Source organism: Myotis myotis, unplaced genomic scaffold (genome assembly GCF_014108235.1).
Source record: "Myotis myotis isolate mMyoMyo1 unplaced genomic scaffold, mMyoMyo1.p scaffold_m19_p_5, whole genome shotgun sequence".
Lineage (NCBI taxonomy): Eukaryota > Metazoa > Chordata > Mammalia > Chiroptera > Vespertilionidae > Myotis > Myotis myotis.
In genome coordinates, this window is record NW_023416357.1 from 59944719 (window position 1) to 59965711 (window position 20993).

The 20993-nt window shown below is 40.8% G+C and overlaps 1 protein-coding gene across 7 annotated transcripts in view; it reads left to right on the forward strand.

Moving 5' to 3' along the window:
- The window catches only part of MACIR (macrophage immunometabolism regulator), a 149885-nt gene that overhangs the window by 103722 nt on the left and 25170 nt on the right, over positions 1-20993 (forward strand). Inside the window, exon 7 of one of the 7 annotated variants that reach the window (XR_004967826.1) lies at positions 14285-14304. The exons of 3 other annotated variants lie outside the window; for them this stretch is intronic. Coding sequence is in view for 2 of the 4 variants with exons in the window: in XM_036311021.1 (XP_036166914.1) it covers positions 20464-20581 (118 nt within the window). In the remaining 2 variants the exon portion in view is untranslated. Of the gene's footprint in view, positions 1-14284; positions 14305-20463; positions 20597-20993 lie in introns of those variants that run through there. 3 more of the 7 variants (XR_004967830.1, XM_036311021.1, XM_036311022.1) reach the window with 3 other exon arrangements.

Below are 20993 nucleotides of genomic sequence, written 5' to 3' on the forward strand. Positions count from 1 at the left end.
TATTGTTTTTTCTGAGGGATTCAAGGGCAGACGATTTGCTGTTGCTTGATTCTCCAGAGATATTTTGGCTCATGACATACTTACTTTAATTCTCAGCCTGGAAATTCTTATATTGCTAAGTATAGGAAATTCTTATAGTTCAAGTGGAACTCCAAATGCATGTTTGTGGCAATTTTGGGGATATTTCTTTTTCTTACTCATAAAACAAGCTTCTCTATAATTTTATTGGAAGATGAATTGAGTTTTTCTTCTACTGAGGATGTAGATCTCTTAGGGTGCTAGGTTTATGCAAGTTCTTAGCCTCAATTTCTGCTTCACATAGGCCTAAGTTCTTTTCTTCTGCCCCTGTGTGTGAATAATAATCAAGTCTCCTAGCCATCAAGTCCTATTTCCAGGTCCAGCTATTTCCGTACTCATACCATGTCAGCTTGCACTCTTAATATTTTGATTTTTAGTTTCACCTTTGTTTCTTGCATTTTGGAATATCTCTTACTTTCACATGACCTTAGCCATAATTTTAAAAATGTTTTTGTTTGACTTTTCTGAGTCTTCGTAGCATGACAATTTTTACAAGCTATTCATTCCTCTGAGTTGCTATCCCAGACAGTATCTCTTTAACCTGCCTTATTTTTTTTATTAGTCACAGGGTGAATTCAACAGAAGCAGATACCGAGGTAGATTTTGGGTTCCAAGTTGTTTATCAGCAATTAATCTGTGAAAGAAAGCAGGGAGCAGGATTGGGCACAGGAGGAAGTAAAACTGCGATGTGGGCCTGATAAAGCCTCCGCCAGCCTTGTGGGAAGCTCTGGGGTAAAGTCTGCCTGTCAGAGTGGCCTGTGTTGAGCCAACATGGCTGGGCCTCTCTATCCCTGCTCCCTTGCTCAACCATCAGATGCAAACATCCTTGGAAAGCGTATGGCCATATGAAGGGTGGCTCTCTGTCCCCCAAGTGGGTTCTGAAAGTGCTGACAGCTGGAGTTGCTTTCTGACCACACTTCCCCACAGCTGGGCAGCACCTTCTTTCTTGAAGGGTTTCTAGAGAGCATAGCTTTCCATCTGCCACAAACTCCCTGAATTTATAATGTTTAGCTATTTCTCACTGTTTTCTTTTTCCTTTTGCAAAGAATGTAAGCTCTGTGTCAAAGCTGAGCATGGTCTGGCAGAAACCAAGAGCTGGTGTGTGTGAGCAGAGGGAAATTAATTAAGATTGGTTGAGCAGGCCTAGACTGGGATGTGTCTTGAAAAGTACAGGGAGAGTTTGGATTGATTAGTCTACTGCTGTCATAACACATGACCACACACTCAGTGGCTTACAGTAGCACAAATGTATTATCTCATGGTCCTGTAGGTCAGAAGTCTGGTTTCTTTGCTCTGAAATCAAGGCTGAGATCAAGGGGTTGGCTGGACTGAGCTCTTAGCTGGAGGCCTCGGGGGAGAATCTGTTCCTAGCTCCTTCAGGTTGTTAGCAGAATTCAATTTCTTGTGGCCATAGGGCTGAAGCCTGTTTTCTTGCTGAGTGTCAGCTGATACCATCTCTTAGCTCCTTCAGGCCACCGCATTCCTTGTCATTTTGACCTTCATCTTTGAGCCAGTAACAGTACTAGTAGCTAGAGTCTTTCTTCTCTGTTTTTAAGAGCTCATGTGATTAGACTGGGCCTACTTGGGTAACCCAGGATAATCTCCCTATTCTAACATCTGTAGCCTTGATTATATATGCCAAGTCTCTTATGTCATACTAGAGGCCCGGTGCATGAAATTCGTGCAAGAGTAGGCCTTCCTTCCCCTGGCCGCCGGCACCGGCTTCATAGCCCTGGCTTCGTCCAGAAGGTCGTCTGGAAAGATGTCTGAAAGGATGTCTGACCTAATTAGCATATTATGCTTTTGTTATTATAGATAACATGACATGTCACAGATATCTGACGTGGACAACTTTGGGAAACATTATGCTGCCTATCACTGCTGGGAAACAGGATACAAGTGGCATTTTAGGAAGATTTTTCAGCAGTCAGGTAGAGAATGGATAAGACTAGGGAGACAGTGAGAAAGGTTGATGTTCTAATAGAACAGGAAACCGTGAGGGCAATGACAGTAAGAATCAGAAAGATGTAGACTTCAATTAAGGTATTTAGGGATATCTGACCAGATTTGTTGACAGATGTATGGTGGGTTACATGAGATGCTGTGTTTGAAAGGTGGCGAGTTTGGTGTTGAGCAGTTGGACTCAGTATTCTCACCCTAGTGTGAGGCTGCATAATCCAGACCACCAAAGATTTACCACAATTTCTCTGACACAGAGACAGGATTATGTGGACTAGGACACTACAGACATATATTGGTTTTCATTTTTGATACTAAAAACAGTCATTCTAGAAGCTCTGAGGGGTGAACAATAAGATACCAATTACCCACTTATCAGATATTATATCTACTTACAAAATAAGTATCTAACTATTAGATAGAGAGTAGTATAAGTACAGAATATCCAAAATGAATTTCTAAATCCTAAATTATGTACCTTTGACTCAAGAATATAGTTTATAGTTCTGGGCAACATGAACATCTCTCACAGTGGGTTTCACTGAGGGTGATATTATAAGTTTGTATTCTCTCAGTATGAGCCAGTTGGTGACTGGGGAATTTCCTTCTGAAGTATGTTGAAGGGAAATCACCTTAAATATCAAATTTTCAGGAGAATAACATACATAGAGGTAATTAAGAAATGCTATATTTTTTCTCTTAATGTACAGATGGTAGAATCAAAGATGAGTCATTGAAGGGCTTACGATGAGTCTGTCTAGGTATTACCTCAGTTGTCACTTGCCTTCACCAAAAATTCCTGGCAGGCCTGGAAAAAAATACATAGAGCAAGTGATATCCCCAAACAGAAAGGTCATGTTTCTTTGTTTTCAGTACTGAATGCCCCCGAGTATCTGGAGTAAGCTGGTTCTTGGCAGCTTGCATGACCAGCAATTCTTCTTTTAACACCTGCAGGCCTTAACCTTCAGGACACTCAAGTTCTTCTTGTAGAGGGGATAGAGAGCAGCAATATGATGTAGAGAATGGATAGGAAAGGGGCAGGAAACATTTGGGGGGAAATGGATCAACCAGAGTGTCTAACTGTACAGATACGGTGTACCATTCAATATGTAGTAGTTTTGTTCTCTTTTCATTCACTGTGCTTCTTTTTATCATCTGAAAACACCAATTTTTACCCCACCAATAGCTGAAAGCAGCATTACTTTTCAGGAGGGTGTAGGGGGTAGGTTTTATGGTTCTTGAAATGAGACCACCAAGCAACCTTGCCTGCATCTTTGGTTAGAAATACTTTCTTTTGTGACTGAGACTGCAAGAGTTTGGGAAAGTGGGAGGAAAGAGCAGGGGCATAGCTGTTTCTGCCAGGTGAGAGGTTCCAGAAAGAGCATGGGGGCGAGGTGGGGGCGGGGGTGATGATGTATGGCTTGATAAAGGCTGGGTGAATTCAGGGACACCACCCTCCTGGTACACGTATGCACAATGCCGGACTCTCTGTGCAGATGTATGCTTTCCTGGGAGTTTTTTTCAAAATTCTAAAGGTGAAGGAGCAACGGAGTCCAGGTGGAGAGCTTAAAAATGCAAAGTAAGTGGAAAGCAAGGTAGATCCTATCTGAAAACAGTTCCTAAAACATTCCCTAGTAGGACAGGGTAAGGGATGAAAGAGAAGAACGTCTTAAAAACATTTTCCTTTTTCTGAGGGCATCAAAATAAAGAGATAATGAGGCTTCAGGCAGTGGAGAGAAGGAATATTACATATTGAACATTAGTGGCTTGAAAGACTTTAGAAGAATATGAACCTTATTTGCATATTTTCTGGAAATGTGTCAAAGAGACTGAATGCATCTCTATATGCAAAGCTTCAACCAAAATAGGTTACCGAATGAAGGAAATATTAAGGGAGCTGGCTTGCCTGTTGACATTTATTTAACTCTTTTAGAAAAAAGTACACATTGGCAAGAGCGTTTGGGGAGGAAGTGTATCTGATTTCCAACTACAAGTAAAGGCAACGGATTCAAGCTGAGGAGTATTCTTGGATTGAACTTTTGTAGTGCCTGAATTTAGCCAGCTGGAGAAATGCTTTTTTCAAGTGTAAAATTATTTAAGCTTTCCAAAGAAAAGCTTTTCATTTTGGTTTTAAATCAGGACTTTACTGTAAAGTTGTCCTTCTATGAATTTGCCAAAGTAACTTCTATTTTTCAGCACTTCATGTAGGTGGAAGGGGTGAGCTTGTCCCTGGTACTTAGCAAATGGTGCTACTTTCTTAGCAAGTAGTAAGGGAACTTTTGACAAAGATGTGAATGACAGTGCCCTAGATCTATATAAATCATCAGGACTAGAGCTCAAAAACTTAATGCTGAATAAAAAAGCAAGTGGCAGAAGGATATGTACAGTATGTTATTTCTGGATACATATATAAGTATGAAAATTTGAAAAAATTATGTATATTGTGCTATGGGTTGCCTGGTGTGGGGGAGTTGCCTATGGGGCAGAGAATAAAGAGGGGAGATGAGAAATGAGGTTGGTGGTTGTCAAGGAGAACTTTATTCCTTCCCTTCCTCTCCCTTCCACCTCCCTTCTTTTCTTAAGATAATACAAGCATAAGTTGCTTGTGTAGTTTTATTTAATATTATCCATACAGAAAAGAGTATTAGAGCAATTAATTCAATATTAAAAGTTATCAATTCTGAGGATGGATTGTAGGAATGCAGGCGATGTTTTTTTCTATATTTTAGGGGAAAAGATTATTTACTGAACATTAAGATATATATATTTAGTGAGCCTTATTTGCATATTTGTTTCACAAAGCAAGTCAATTATGTGAAAAGTCAGTCAAGCCAGTTGGTTAATATTTTTAAAAACAAAAAAATGTGAAACCTGTGAATTTAAAACAAATTAATTTGTGTCAAATAAATCTTATAAAAATACCTTGGGCCAAAGTGTGGAGAAAACAAGTCTGTAACATCGGGTCGGCCTGAAGCATGTGTGTCATAAACCTGATGAACACACTCCTCTGTGTGTCTGTGTTTTCTGTTAAATGAGGGGCTCGAGAAGAGAGTGTGGGAACATGACCCCCCCACTGAGGCTTTGATCTGTGAACATCCACGTCAGCATTACAGGAACAGATACTTCTTTCTGGTTAAAAGGCAGCTTTTGTCTGGAAAGTTTCCCTCTAGCAATATATAGACCAAAGCAAAACAAGTAATAGGACGTAAAAACATGGTGTCGGTAGCTGGTTATTGGTCTAACTGTCCTAGGTCTTGTAAATGCAGGTGCATAAGTGAAGCCACATCAGGGGAAAGGCAGGGTGCAGGCAAGGCATACACGTTGGATCACTTTCTTTTTTGGATTTGCATTTGCACACTCTTCTCTCTGCCAGGACTGCTCCCACAGAATCTCAATGCTTCAAATGAAAATAGGCTCACGTTTGTAAATTATCTTGGAGGCCTCTCCTAAGCTATCTTCCTCTACCCTTAACTGGCCATTTACTTTCAGTAATTTACATTGGCTAGAGAAATGGCGAGTTGGGGATGAGAAAAGACATATTCCAAAGAAGGGGGAGGAACTAACAGGTTCTGGTGAGAAAATCCTCTCCTGTGCTTCAGTGTTTGCTGCTGGCTATGTTAGCCTCAAGTGTGTTTTGCACTGGTGACCTTGAGTCCCTCCTTTCCTGTAAAAGTCCAGCCGATATTTTGCTGAACGGAGCAGAAATAGAGCTCCTCGTGGCGAGTGGTAACCAAGCTGAATAAATCATGCCTTCAGAGCCTGACCTGATTTTTTTTCAGTAGAATTTTGTGACACCCCCCCCACCCCCAATGGAAAGTCCCTGAACACAATTAGAGGCTCTGTAATGCAGGCACATCTTATACTAAATATGACTTCTTTGGCAAAAATAAATATGAGCTTTTATTGATAATCTGATGGTTGCACAGGAACACTAGACCATATTGACTTTAATAAAACATTAAGTGGTTTAATTAAATCATTAATTCCACCCTCAGTTCCATTTTTCAAAAGACAGTCAATGTAAAAATAAAATGGTTTCTTTTTTTAGCTGCTGCTCTTTCCTCTATAATTCATTAAGATGAGTCTATAGATTGACTTATTGCTGTTCTGCCATAAAGCACTTGCTGCCATTTCAAGAACATAGCACTTTAAGCAGGATACAAGGAGGTATTGATCTTATGATGACATCTTCCTTCATTTTTTATAAAAGGGTTGTTTGTTTTTGTTTTTTTTTACAAAAATCTATAAAATGTGTGTAAATGCAGAGATTTAAGTCAACATTATTAGAATACTACTAAAATAATTGTTACCTTGTTCCTCCGAACTATGGGGAAAACTTATGAAAGGTATGTGAGCAATTTTAACTGCATATAATGGTAGTCATCATATAATTTAAAATTATTTTTTATTTTATGAAAGTAATATACAGAGTTAATTTTTAAAATCAGTAATATCAGAAGACTTATAAAGGAAATTAATCTTCTGTCTCAACAAAGGTGTCCCCAAAAATGTATACACACTTTAACAGCTGATAGCTCAATTTTGAAAATGAAATATATTTTAATACAGTTCTAAAAACAGATTAACTCAGGGATTCCTGTTTTGACACTTTGTTTGGGCAGTATAAGCTCAGGCAGGGGAAGGTAAAAAAAAAAAAAAAGGGAAGTGAGGCAAAGAAAGCTACGAAGCTATGCTGTGTAATGCATCCCTTATGCACAGAAAGGCAGCCTGGTGTGGGGCATGGGAAGCTGGAACCTCCGTGGGGTGAGGAGAGCGTCTGTACAGAGTGTGGCCTGGCATGCGGTCTCTGAATCTGAGCAGGAGGAGATGGTCATCCTCCAGAGGATGTCACTCCAGGATGCTGGAGCGCGCAGGATGCAGGGGGTGGTGACCTGCTATGGGCATCAGAGTCTGAGCTGGGTAAGGAAGGCTTCTATGTAGTGATAGATGTTGAATTAGTTCCCTAGGGCTGCTAACAAACGACCAAAACCTTGGTGGCTTACAACAGAAATGAATTTTCTCACAGTTCTGGAGGCCAGAAGTCTAAAATCAGTTTCATTGGGCTGCAATCAAAATGTTGCAGGGCTACGTTTCTTCTGCAGGCTACAGAAGAGAATCTATTTTCTTGTGTTTGCAGCTTCTAGAAGCTGCCGGCATTCCTTGGCTTGTGGTCCTGTGTCACCCTGGCCTCTGCTTCCATTGTCATATCTCATGCTCTGATTCTGCCCTCCTGCCTTTCTCTTATAAGGACCTTTGGGATTACACTGCCCCACCTGGAGAATCCATGCTAACTCCCCCACCTCAAGATTGTTTAAACTTAATTATATCTACAATGGCTCCCTCCTTTACAAACAACAACTGTATAAGGTAGCATTCACAGGTTCCAGAGTTCAGCTGTGGATATATTTAAACCTACCATAGCTATACAGGGTAGGGCAAATGTAGGTTTACAGTTGTTTGTATGAAAAATAATACAATAATTCATAAAACAGTATAAAAATAAACTCTGTGTTTCATGCACTCACAACTGTAAAACTACTTTTGCCCCACCTTGTATAAATATACATGTGTTTACGTGTATACACACACACATACACACACGCACACACAAAAAATCTCTCTCTGCTCACTGAGAGGGCTTAGGAGTAGCAACACCCCAATATCAAAGAAAACAACTAGTAACTGGATCTGGGCTTTGGTTTTAGTTTTAGTTTTCCAGGAGGCATACACTGAGACAGACTTCCACACCTGCCTCAACTGGGTTGCTCAGAATAGGGTGTGACCTTGGCAAGGTCGCTATGTGTAGCTAAGGCACTCCCTGAAATGGCTGACAGCTGGCAATACTATTACCTTCAACCAAAAGGAATCCAAAGCTTCTTAGGGAAATGGCTGATTCCAGGATGGGACAGGGAAAGTACAATATGAATCTGGAACATCTTGTTACACCAGAAAGTTAAAAAGTGCCCAAAGAATGATGTGGGCAACATTAACTGGACACAGAGTCAGTCTGAAGGAACTTCCACTGGCCAAATCTGGGGCAATCTGAACATCAAGCTAAGTCATGAGAATATGGGTTATAAGTCACTGATTAAAATCAGAAACCATGAGTGCATACTGATATACTAGTAAATAAATAAGTGAATAAATAAAAATAATCGGTGAGGGATGGGTTATTTATGTAGTTTAAAAGTGTCTTTCCACAAACTCCTTTTTAATTATTGGAGATAAAGAATAAGGTTGCAATGGAGAAATTTGGCAGATTACCACCTTGCTCAAAGTGAATGTTAGTCAAAATGGTGCCAACAGAGATTGTTTGCCATTTGATAATCATGAGAAAATATCAGAATAACCAAAATTGAGGGTAATACTACAAAATAACTGACCTATAATCTTCAAAGTGCCCAGTTCACAAGTCAGGAACTGTTGCAGATGGAAGGAGACTAAAGAGATGTGGCAACTAAATGCAACCCAGGATTCTGAAGTGGATCCTATCAAAGGGCATTATTGGAACAACTGGTGCAACTCAGACGGGGTCTGAGGAGGAGCTGGTGGCAATGTATCAGTGTTAACTTCCCGGTTTTGGTTGTTGTGTTGTGGCTGTGTAGCGAATGCCCCTGCTTGTAGGAAAATCACATGAATGTATTTGAGTATGATGACGCATCATGGCAGTGACTTATCCTCAGGAGATTCAGGAATAAGTTTCTTTGTACAATACTTATAAACTTTTTGTAAATTTTAGTTTGTTTTAAAAAGTTAACATTGCTCCCCTGACTTTTGCCAAGCAGCTCATAGCATCGCTTCTAGATTGGTTGTTAGTCCTCTGGGCAAGGGAACGTGGAAGAAGGCTGATGTAAAGTGTAAGTAAAGAGATAAAAACTTTTGGGGAACATTATGCCGCTGAATCCTACTCATCCCAAGAACTGTCTCCAAGATTTACGCTTTTCCAGTCAAACTCCATTCCTATCTCATTTCAGCTCCTATCTTCCCTTGCCATGGCAACTACAGGTCACTGATTTGCTTTCTGACATTTTAATCCCCAGTGCCTGGTACATGGAGGCTTAATAGCCATTTAGAGAATTAATTAACGGTGCCCTCTGGAAATGAAGTCAGCAATGTAGTCTTGGAAAATAAATTAGTTCAACCTTTATGTAACATTCTCCATTAGTATGAGAACTAAGCAGCAAAGAATTTTTGTTTATTTTGCTTTCTGTGTTGTTACTTTGAAATGGCTGTTTCTCTTTATGGCCCCTCCAGCCACACACGTTTTCATGAACAGCCCCAGGTAATTAGCTTCCTGAAGCATTGCTACCTGGCAGATGCCTGTGGTCTCTTACTCTTACCTGCTTGAGAGTGTTATTATCCTCTCTCAGGAATTTATGGAAGAAGGTGCTTCTCCAACTTCTATTCAATGTGTGACTAGATTAAGGACTTTTCCCCTTGGTTCTTCGTGGGAGGAAAACGTAATCAGTTTTACCTCTGGTCAGAATCTCACTTGCGATTCAAACCTCCTTCACGATAAACCCCGAATTCAAATCCTCATAACAAACATGAACATTCTAATAAAAGCGAACAGGTGCTGATCACTATGCCAGCCCTACAAAGAAATTTATTTGGGCAGTAGTTTATTACTAGCCAAAATGGCCTATAAGATACGGACCATTTTTGTGTACATTCTATAGTTGAAGAGACATACGTAGATTAGACTGAGATTCTTGGAATGGCTCCCAAATCTCCATACAAAACTAAGCTGCCAAGGAGCTGCTGCCCTCGCCACCAGTGGAGTCACCTGTCCAGCTGATGCTCTTGCCCTCCCATCTATCAGCCTGGGAAGTAAGATCGCAACATAAATGCTACTGCTCTGTTCTTACCCCGTGTATGCAGTTCCAAACTCAGGTCTCCTATTTGTGCGTCTGACTGACAGAACCAAAAAAATATCATCTGAAACCGAAGCCATTTTCTTCAGTTTTCTAGCTCTATCCATAGGAGGAAATTCAGAAAGGGCATTGGAATAGAGGTAGAGCAAGCTAATCCTCACTATGTCACAGCAGGAGGCCCTGTGTTTGGGGTTGGGTTTATGTGGATGTGTGCTGACAGCAAATTACAAATGCATCCTGGAGTATGCCTCTCTTCAGTTTCTACCTCTGAACGTGCACAATCCTCACACTAATTATCTTAGTGCATCTGCCTGAATGAGGTCTATTCCCATGATTCTTTGAGCACCTTTTCTCTTATTCTTTTAAAAGTTATACTCATTCCAGCATGGACAGTTTCTTTTATAGCTCTTGTTTAATTTTTGTAGGATCACAGACTTCCCAGTTTCTTAGCTGGAAAAGTGGAGCCTTCCGTATCTCAGCTTCTTAGTGATACTGTGTCAGAGCTCATCTCCAGCCTAGACTTCTGGAAGAGGAGACTCGTGTCTCCATTGCTGTTTGTTTGTTTGTTTTTTTAAAAATATACATTTTTTATTGATTTTAGAGAGGAAGGGAGAGGGAGAGAGAGATAGAAACATCAATGATTGGAGAGAATCATTGATTGGCTGCCTCCTGCACACCCCACACTGGGGATCCAGCCTGCAGCCCCGGTATGTGCCCTTGACAGGAATTGAACCTGAGACCCTTCAGTCTGCAGGCCAACGCTCTATTTACCGAGCCAAACCAGCTAGGGCAAGTTTGGTGTTTTTTGTTTGTTTGTTTGTTTGTTTGTTTTTTTATCAGTATAATGTGGAAGCTGTAGCTCTGCACTGTTCAATAGAAATATATTGTGAGCTACATATGTAATTAAAATTTTTCTGGTAACTACATTAGAAAACTAAAAAAAAAAGTGGTAAAATTATTTAAGTGCTGGCGAGGATGCGGAGGAAAAGGAACCCTCGTGCACTGCTGGTGGGAATGCAGACTGGTGTAGCCACTGTGGAGAACAGTATGGAGTTTCCTCAAAAAATTAAAAATGGAACTCCCATTTGACCCAGTGATCCCACTTCTAGGAATATATCCCAAGAAACTAGAAACACCAATCAGAAAGGATATATGCACCCCTATGTTCATAGCAGTACAATTTACCATAGCTAAGATTTAAAAATTATTTTAATTAGACTAATAACTTCAATAGATTATTGTTTGAACATGTAACAAATATAAGGAATCATTAGTGAAATTGTTTACATTTTTTGGTACTAAATCTAATAAATCTAGTGTATATTTTACACTAACAACACACCACTAGTCACATTTCAAGTGTTCAATAACCGCATGTGGCTAGCAGGGGTGGGCAAACTTTTTGACTCGAGGGCCACAATGGGTTCTTAAACTGGACCGGAGGGCCAGAACAAAAGCATGGATGGAGTGTTTGTGTGAACTAATACATGTTAACACTGCTGCTGGTGAAGGAGCGGAGGGGAGAGCAAGAGAACCCTCCGCTCTTTCGGCTCTGCGGGCTGGATAGAACAGCTGAACAGGCCGAATCCGGCCCGCGGGCCGTAGTCTGCCCACGGCTGGAGAGGCTGCCTATTGGACAGTGCTGCTCTAACTAGAGAGAGAACAACTTACTTTGGTTCAGAATGTGATGGTCTTGTGTCTTTAGGTACTAATTGCTTTCTCTCACTGTAACTCAAAGGTCCATGGAAGGGGAATTAATGTGTCAACATCACTTCTTTCAGTGACGTGACACGTAGCAGGAAGCTGGCTGGCATCACCATGGAATTTTCAGCCTCTTTAAACATGTATAGCTAAAAGGCTCTCGCTGAGTATAACTTCTTGACTGATATAGTTTAGCCTCAGCTCCTCAGTACTAACCACCTGGGGACCTTATGTCTTTCAGAGACATTCTTAGTTGGATTGGATTTTGACATGGAAACTATAACAAGGAAAGTACATTTTCCCCATTATGCTTGTAGTACTGGGATGGTGAACTTTTAGATCCTTGATGCAGTGGGCCTGTTTTTGCTCTTTCTTCCTAGCCAGTGTAGTAATTCATGATCGTTTGCTCCTCCTTCATGGGGCAGAAGGTCAGTGTTCTCTAGAACTAGACATTTACTACTTATCACATTTTCCAGATGTGCTGCCTGAACTTATATCTCCTGCCCTTATGCCCTATGCGAGAACAACAGGTTTGTCACTGGGGCCAGTTGACTCTACTCTACCCTAAATTCAGAGTGTTTTCTTGATCTCATTTCTTGGTGTCATGATGAAACGCTCTTACTGTGTTGGTCAGTGGCCTTTGAATTTTCGGGAACCTTGTATGATGTAATACAGCCATTCCCATAGCAGACCTGCTGCTTCAGGTGACCAAATCATCATGCCACTGGGGATTCATCTTTCTTTAGACACATCAAGAACTCACCACCTCAATGACTGAGCTCTCAGTTGGCCAAGGTTCCACCTATGGTTCTTTGTCAATGAACTGACTTCAGTTCTTAAAGAATAAAAGGGAACCTAATGCATTTCTCGAGTCACCATCTTTTCTTTTCTCTCTCTGTTTTCTACATTATACTGGAGTTTCTCCATAAACCATTGGGTTCTCTAAGCAAATCTCTGCTGCTTAGACTAGTGCTTCTATGTTATTATAGGATCTGGTGTCTCTAATTCCATTATTCATGGGTAACCTGTAGATTTTTCAGCTTCCAACAGACTTCAACTTCTTTATTTTGAAAATGAGGATTTAAAAACTCACTCTTTTCCATCTTTTTTTCTTTTAAGAAAGATGTAAACCACTTGTGGTTACCTTGAGCCTTTATCCTCTTGTTCTAACATATTCACCTGTAAATTGCCAGGCATTTCTTTCTGCGTCATGTTAGTGAGCATGTGGCAGGGCTTATCTTTTAGAGTCTTCTTCCTCTGTACTGTCAGGGCTGGGTATTCACGTCTCTCTCTCTTTTTTTATCATCGTTTTTGTTTATGATCTCAGTAAGTCACTTACCTTTTTTATGTCTCTGCTTCAGTACAAAGGAAGTACTTTACGATATGACAAGAGAATGTACTGAATGTCCTTTGCACGTGACACAATTGACCTATGATTTTAGGACTTGTGCTTGGAGTTATTTTTATAATGGCAGAGCACTTTTAAAAACAACAAAACAACATGGTCTTTTCAGAAATTGTCTGTAGTAAGAGTGCGACTTATGGCATTGGAAGAGAACAAAGCCAATTCAATCAGGAAGGTACTTAACCTATTAAAACATCTACTAGCCTTGCAAGTAACTACCTGAGCCAAGTAGTTTCAGGGTACATAAAAATGATTTAGACACAATACTTTGTTATTCTAACACTATATTATGACAGTGTACTTATCAGTGAAAAAGTACAGGTGCGGTGGGGAAGCAGAATCCATTAGCACTCAGCCTACCAAGAGGTATAGGGATTTGGTAGTGCAAAGAAAATGTCATGCAAATTTATCACATTTTATTTTTAAACTATTATAATTAGTTGAAAATACTGATGAAAAGTTATGTCATCACAAATTTGAGCAGTGGTGCTTTAATAATAGCTAGTCAGTTGGTGTACTGTAGGATGTCACCCCTCCCAGCAAAATGTGTGATGCTTCAATGCTATAACAATGCTTACTTTTTTAACTAAGAATTTATTATAATTAATTTAATCATGCCTCCCTCTCTAGTTTACCTCAGCAGTGGTATGAAGCTCAAGCGCCCAGGTCTTTATAGTAATAAGCTTGTCTCTGTAAGGGCCTCAGTATCTGTCTCTTTAAGGGGGCTCAATATGCTTGCCAAGCTGACTCAATCTCCCTTGGCTCCTTGTGCCTCCACAGCTCCTGCTCCATGATTAGCAAACTCTTCTGCATCTGCAACCTCCTTTTTTTGTTCACTTGTTTTCCATCTTCTGACAGAAATCCAGCTATTCCCAAAGAGGCTTCTTCTCATCTTCTGGGTCTCTGTTTAATAGAGAGCCCTTTCCTGCCCATCCTATCTGACTAACATGATCACTTTCTTCTCTCTCAGAATAAGCTGGTTATTTTCTTTGTTGCATTCATCACTTTTTGTACTTATTTCATTCATTGATTTACTGCATTGCTAGTTTAATGCTAGACTCCTCCACTAGAAGGTCAGCTCTGCAGTGAGGACAGCAACCTTGTGCACCAGGCAACTGTTCTCCAGGGCCTGACACATACTGAGAATGAATGAATGATCATAGAAGCTAAAAATTTGAATACATGTTAAACCTGATTTTATCTTTTGACTAAATATATGGATGCTGTGCTCATAATTTTTTCCCCTGATCAATTGATTATTTACCAGTTGGATGAAAGCCTATTGCTGTTTTAACCAGTGTTCATGAGAAAGATAATTCCATGAAGGTTTTTCAGGAGCCATGCTTATTTTACTTGATACCTGAAGCATGGAAACTTTGTAGCGGAACATGATGGAGTAATGATCTTATTTGACATGGCATGTTCGTCAATTCTCGGTAAGAACTTGAAAATTTCACCTCTCTAGGAATGAAGGCACTCTTTAGTACCTATAACTTCTTCAGCTGAATGGTGTGTACATGATTCTAAGCTGCTACTGCATTTGAAACCAGGTTTAAGTGGTTCCTGAAGTAAAAGCACCACAGTCGTGGACAGAAGAATGGATGCTGTAGGACAGCGGTTCTCAACCTGTTGGGTCGCGACCCCTTTGGCGGTCGAATGACCCTTTCATGGGGGTCGCCTAAGACCATCCTACATATCAGATATTTGCATTACGATTCATAACGGTAGCAACATTACAATTATGAAGTAGCAACGAAAATGATTTTATGGTTGGGTCACAACATGAGGAACTGTATTTAAAGGGCCAGAAGGTTGAGAACCACTGCTGTAGGAGCACAGAGGAACCTCCAGTTTTTAATGACATATATTTCTGTGGAAGGGGAACTTCAGTATCACTATTGCAATCAAGGAACATTGTGTTAAATTAAAACCCTGTCATGCAATAAAAAATAGTTAGGAAGTACTAGCAAAGATTAAAAAAAAAGATCAAAACACAAACACATGCCTTTCAAAGATCAAGAATATATTCTCATGAGACTAAGGGAAAAAAAACCCTGAAAATACCATCATCAGTATATTTTCATGGAAATCCATAATTAACTAATTCACAGTAAATATAATATTGCTGAAAGTACTGGGGCTATATATAACTCTGTTGGTCCAATTAGTATTAGATTTCACAGGTAATTAACACTCCTGAGGAAGGTGAGAGAAGCTAGAAAAGTCCGTATGAAAATAGGACAAAATGATTGGATCCTACCACCTTATGTTGGCACAAGAAATAGAGTAAAATTCCCCCAAACAAAATTTTAATTTATCTTACAGCATAGAAAAGTACAGCATAACCATTTAAAAAGAAAGTCTTAATTACAGTGACTACAATTGAACAGATTCTGTGAACAAAACATTTTATTTATACCTACAAGTTGAGAAACTGATGAAACATAAAGGACAAATATGTATAATCAGTTGGAAAGTTGTCTGAGAGGGAGATTTTAGTAAAATAAAGGATTTGGTGTGGTTCAATGGCATTCACCCAAGAGAGTTCCTGTTTGAAACTCACACTTATAATATAACACTTCATTGCTTTGCTGCTAAATCAACACAGTAGTGAAGCTCTGTGAAAGGTCAAGTTTGATTCCAGTGTTATTTGAACAATGTCTGCCCAAAAGGGGTCTCTTGTTTCATATTTATAATTTTAATTAGATTACTATACCTTCCTCATAATCTCAAACTACATTCTCATTTATTGTATAATATAGAAACTTCTTTAAAGTGTGGGGTAATTAATTCCACTATTCCACCATATTTCTCAAGAACTGTTGCTTAAGTAAATTAGTTTTGAAATCTATTCGGGGCCTGCGTCTGCATAGCACAAAAATAAAGGTGATGAGAGTAAATATCTGAAAAGCCGAATGACTTTTTTTTTTAAGGCGATGCAGCTAGCTAGTGACAGAGCTGAAACCAGTGTCATAAGTTATAGCAACAACAGTGCTTTGACTGAGTAAAAAAAGTCTTGTTTCAGACACACAAGAATCCCATGTTTTCTGCACGCACGCATGGAACTGTGGCAGGCTAATTCATTAAGTTGTATAGTCATTTGAATTCTTTGGCTTCTAAGTCTTTTTTCTCACCATTAAACTTATTGAAGTAGAATAAAATCCCAACCCTTGGCTTCCCAGAGACTTCATTTTACTGGAAATCCAGCTCTTCCTTCCTCTGCTCTACTCCAAACAAACAGTGTTAAGGCTACCCAGCTTCCAGAATCTACTTCTTTATATTGTAAGCCCACCTTCTTGGTCATGAGTAATTGGTCTCTTTCAATTTGTTGGGATTGGTATTGAAAGAGAGAAATCATTCTCTCACAGGGAACTGGACCTGAGAACATACACACTTGAAGCTGTCAGCTAAAATCATGTTCCGCCCTGTGGATGATGAAGCAGAGAACACCAGTTTGTCCAGTATTCGTAAGATGGCATGAGTTTCACTTTGCTGAGACACTGCCTGCTTGTGTCTGTTGTTTCCGTGTAATTATTAACAGTGTCTTTTCTCACCCTAGTGGGTGGGTTTGGCTCAGTGGATAGAGCATCAGCCCAAGGACTGAAGGGTCTCAGGTTTGATTCCAGTCAAGAGCACATACCCCAGTTGCAGGCTCAATCCCCGGCCCCAGTTGGTGTCATGCGGGAGGCAACCAATAGATGTGTCTCTCTCACATCAATGTTTCTCTCTCTGTGTCTCTCCCCCTCCCTGCCACTCTCTCTAAAAATCAATGGAAAAAATATTGTCAGGTGAGGATTAATAAAACATTAAAAAAAATAGTGTCTTTTCTCAAAATGTCCTGATTTGGAAGCTAAATCATGTGGCTATCTTAATCACTCCAGACACTCTGATGGCAAGTGATAGAAGCTCGACTGGAATAGCAGCTGCCTAGTTCTCTGAGTACCATCATCCAGGGTGCGACAGCTTTCAAGCATCTGGAAAGCGTGGAGGGATGGCATTTACCTCTGTGTGGGAACAAGCGCCTTGGCACTAGGAAGGCTCCTCTAGCTCCTCGTTGGTAAAGGGAAAGCTCCTGTTTTGAGTTTGGTTCTCCCTTACGTGTTGCTCGGTAGGCCCTTGCTGTTGCTGGTGAGATGCAGACTCTAACATGCTGACTCTAGATATGAGTCTACAAAGGCTAGGCTACCCCCTCCTCTGGTCATAGACTTGATGAATATGTGGGTTAGGCAATCTTCATGGGTGATGCTGATTAGAGGCTATGACTGTCACTGGGGTTTTGACTTCCAATTCCTGCATTCATTCTCCATATCAAACAAAGTCAACGTGCAGGAAGAAGAATGAGGTAGGTGGATGGCAAGCAGTAGAGCAGAGAGAGAAGATACCTTGGGTTTCTTATGCTACAATCTCTATTGAGGCTGCATCCCTCTGAGGTGTATTCTTGCCTTTAGGTTCCATCATATGCCACTATCCTATATAATAAAGATGTAATACGCAAATGGTCATTACACCATGAAGCATAATGACCGACCGCATAACAACCGGATCACGGATCCGCAGGAGGGTGGGTCAGCGAGCTACAAGCTGGTGGCAGAGAGCTACAGGAGGGGACAGATAGCAAGCTATGAGGGGGGCGGTGGGCAGGAGGAACTACAGGAGGGCGGGGCAGCAGGCGGAAAGCTACTAGAGGGTGGCAGCGAACTACTGGTGAGCTACTGGCCCATAGATTCGTGCACAGGGCTACTAGTTTCTTTCTTTTTTTATATATATTTTATTGATTTTTCCTACAGAGAGGAAGGGAGAGGGATAGAGAGTTAGAAACATCAGTGAGAGAGAAACATTGATCAGCTGCTTCCTGTACACACCCTACTGGCGATGTGCCCACAACCAAGGTACATACCCTTGACTGGAATCGAACCTGGGACCCTTGAGTCTGCAGGCTGATGCTCCATCCACTGAACCAAACTAGTCAGGGCTAGTTTCTTAATAATTATAATACCTTTATGCTTAACTTATCTCTAAAACCTTTCTGTAATTTGCAGTCCTTAAATTCCTAGCACAAAATTAGTAAATTTAGTTTTCATTTGTGATTAAATAAATGCCTGAAATTCATTTATTTATGCTTTTACCATATGAATATCAAATGCTCAATGTAGGCTAGTTATTGTGCTAGCTTCAGGGAAAACGGTAAGACAGACATATTCCTATTCCTACCCCTGTGAAATCATCAAACCAGTAATTACAGGCATGAGATTCTTCCTAGTCTGCTCCAAAAAAGGATGAAATAATCCACTAGTATATTCAGAACCTTGTTTATGCATCCTGGACATTCATAGCCTATGAAGAGTCACTACAGTGAAAATTCTTTGCTTAAGAATGGTTTCATTCTAAAAAGACAGATTTGAAAAAATACATCCTGCTATGAACATGTCTTAGAGATGAGTGTTACGTGGTTGTTGGGTGGTCTAGAATGGAAAAGACAATTCTTCTGTGTTAGCCAAACCTCTTTAGGGAAAATATTTATTCTCATTTTGAGGGTTGGGGAGACTGTTCCGAACCCAGGAAGAAGCTTGAGAAGTGATTTGAAGGCAAAGGATCATTGCTATCATTTTCTCAGGCTGAGTGGGTGAGGCAAGTAAGGAAATAGACCGATTGCTTCTAGTGTTCCTTTTCCATGGGAACAAATTATTGTGTCTTTGATGTTTATTACTTTATCATCCCTAAATGTAATTCCTAAGTACAGAGCAGTCCACGGGTTTTCCTCACTGTGTGCACATTAAGACCGCAGATGAGGCAGAACAAGAACTGGAGTTACACCAGCACTAACGTAGGCCCTGCGGGGACTGCCTGAGAACAATGGGGGCTTAGTTTAGGGCTTCTAGGAATGCTGATGGAAACTCTTCCAAGTTTATCAACTTGGGGGATAGCAGAGTTTTGACAACAGTAGGCCAGTCTTTGGGGTTCTAAATAGGCAACACTGTGCTGCATATGACTCAGAAAGCCTGAAACTATACTAGTACTTGGTCTTCTCCTAAGTCCACTTAAGACAATGCTCCTCCCTGATGGGACGCGCCATCCTCCCCTCTGCAGGTAGTGAGGCGAAGGAGGCAAGATGCATTCCTTCTGGAGCTGTCCACAGGGATAGGAGGAGGTCTGCATAGAACCAGCTGGCAATCCTTGCTAATGAGATCGAGAGTTCACTGGGGCTGCTCACTGTTCAGTGCTTTTCATGGACCAGTCATTTAATCCTCATAAACATGTGACAGATGCTATAATCATATCCATTTGTAGATGAGGAAACTAAAGCAGGGAGAGTTAAACCAAGGTGATGGACAGAAGTGATAAAGCTAGAATTTGACCTCGGGCCCTCGGGCTGCAGAGTGCATGCTTTGAACAATTCTTTCTGCCTCTCCTTAAAGGTAGGCCGGGTGGCAGCCCGCAGTGGCCCACAGTAGGTGCCCAATGAACATTTATTGACTCTGTGACTATCGGGCTCATAGGGAACTCTTCTTGATTTGCCAAAAGGTGGGCTAATGTTAAAATGTGCAGCCAGATGGTGCATATGTAGAAGGCTGGCCCTGCACCCTTTTCCCTCTGCATTGGGTCTATTGGAGATGGAAACCTATGGATCCAGGGAAATGTTCTTAATCTTAAAATTAATAAGTTTTTTCTGGGTCACATATCCCTTGCAAACCATATAAAAGCTTAGAATCCTCTCCACATAAAAATACACAGCACATTTATTTTTATTTTTTTGGTATGATGTCCGGGATTGTTTAGATGTCTAGAACCTTCCAGGACTAACAACAGTAGTTTTTGGGCTGTGACTTGGAACTTCGAATGTTGATACCCTTCACTTGCAAGCAAGGTATATGAGTGCTTGCTTAATTCAGGTAAAATCGTATTCACACTTTCCTGAGGGAGTTGCTCTTGTTTCTCTCCTTGTGGGGAAGCTCCGGTCAGTGTTGCCCTTGGCTGTGGGCACTGCTGGCTGTGCAGTTTCTGCGTTCCATGGCGCGGCTCCAGAACCGCAGAGCACCCTGCTGGGAGCGGATATGTGTGAGCTCCAGGTTTCTGACATGAGCATTACTGATGACGCCCCCGCTGAAAGGCCTCATTATTATCATGGTCAATACCCGGAGAACAAAGGGGCCATTCTCAGAACAGAGGGCGATCTGTTATTGTTAATTGGATATTTTTGATTATGGTATTAAGTTGGCCAGAGTATTACAGTGTTGTTTTGGGCATGAGTTCCTGTGGGCCGCTTCTCTTAATATGGCAGCTGAGCCGCGCATGCTTACTCACAGGCCGCCTTTATCTGAGTTGCTGAAAGGCAGCTGCAAACTGGAGCCATCTGTTTGAAGAGTTCGCTGGGCGGGAGGGGCGCGCGGTGGCGGTGAAGAGTATAGGAAAAATGACTCAAATGTTGATATATTTTTCACATTTAAGATTCGCTGGAAAAGGATATAATTTGAAAGGTGATGCAGTCTTCCATGAGATTGCGGAAATACAAACATTGCTGGGATTGACATGTTTCAGTTCTCAGCCAACGACTAGAAGTCTTTGATAACTTTGGGGAGAGAGTGGTCACATTGTTTTTGTGAAAATACACCGCATTCGTGAGCACAGTGAGGAGCCGTGGGATGAATGGAAGCAGCAGTGGATGGAGAGGTGAAGACCAGGATTCAGTTTTAGTTCTGCCAGTAACAACCAATGTGATCTTCAACAGACTACTGCCTCCCTGAGCCTCAGCCATGAAGAAAAGGGGTTGCATTGTAAGGCCCGTATGAGTTCTGAAATACTATGATTTTATGAAAAGACATGATTTCAGTTTTTTTTTCTCGTTTTTTTTTTTTCATTTTTGAGCTGCTGCAGAGCACTTGCATCTGGTAGTTGAACTCCCTGGAATCTGTGTTTCGTGTTCCATTAGTGAAGGCATAGGACTTCCAAATGCATCCTGACATCTTGGATACACTTAA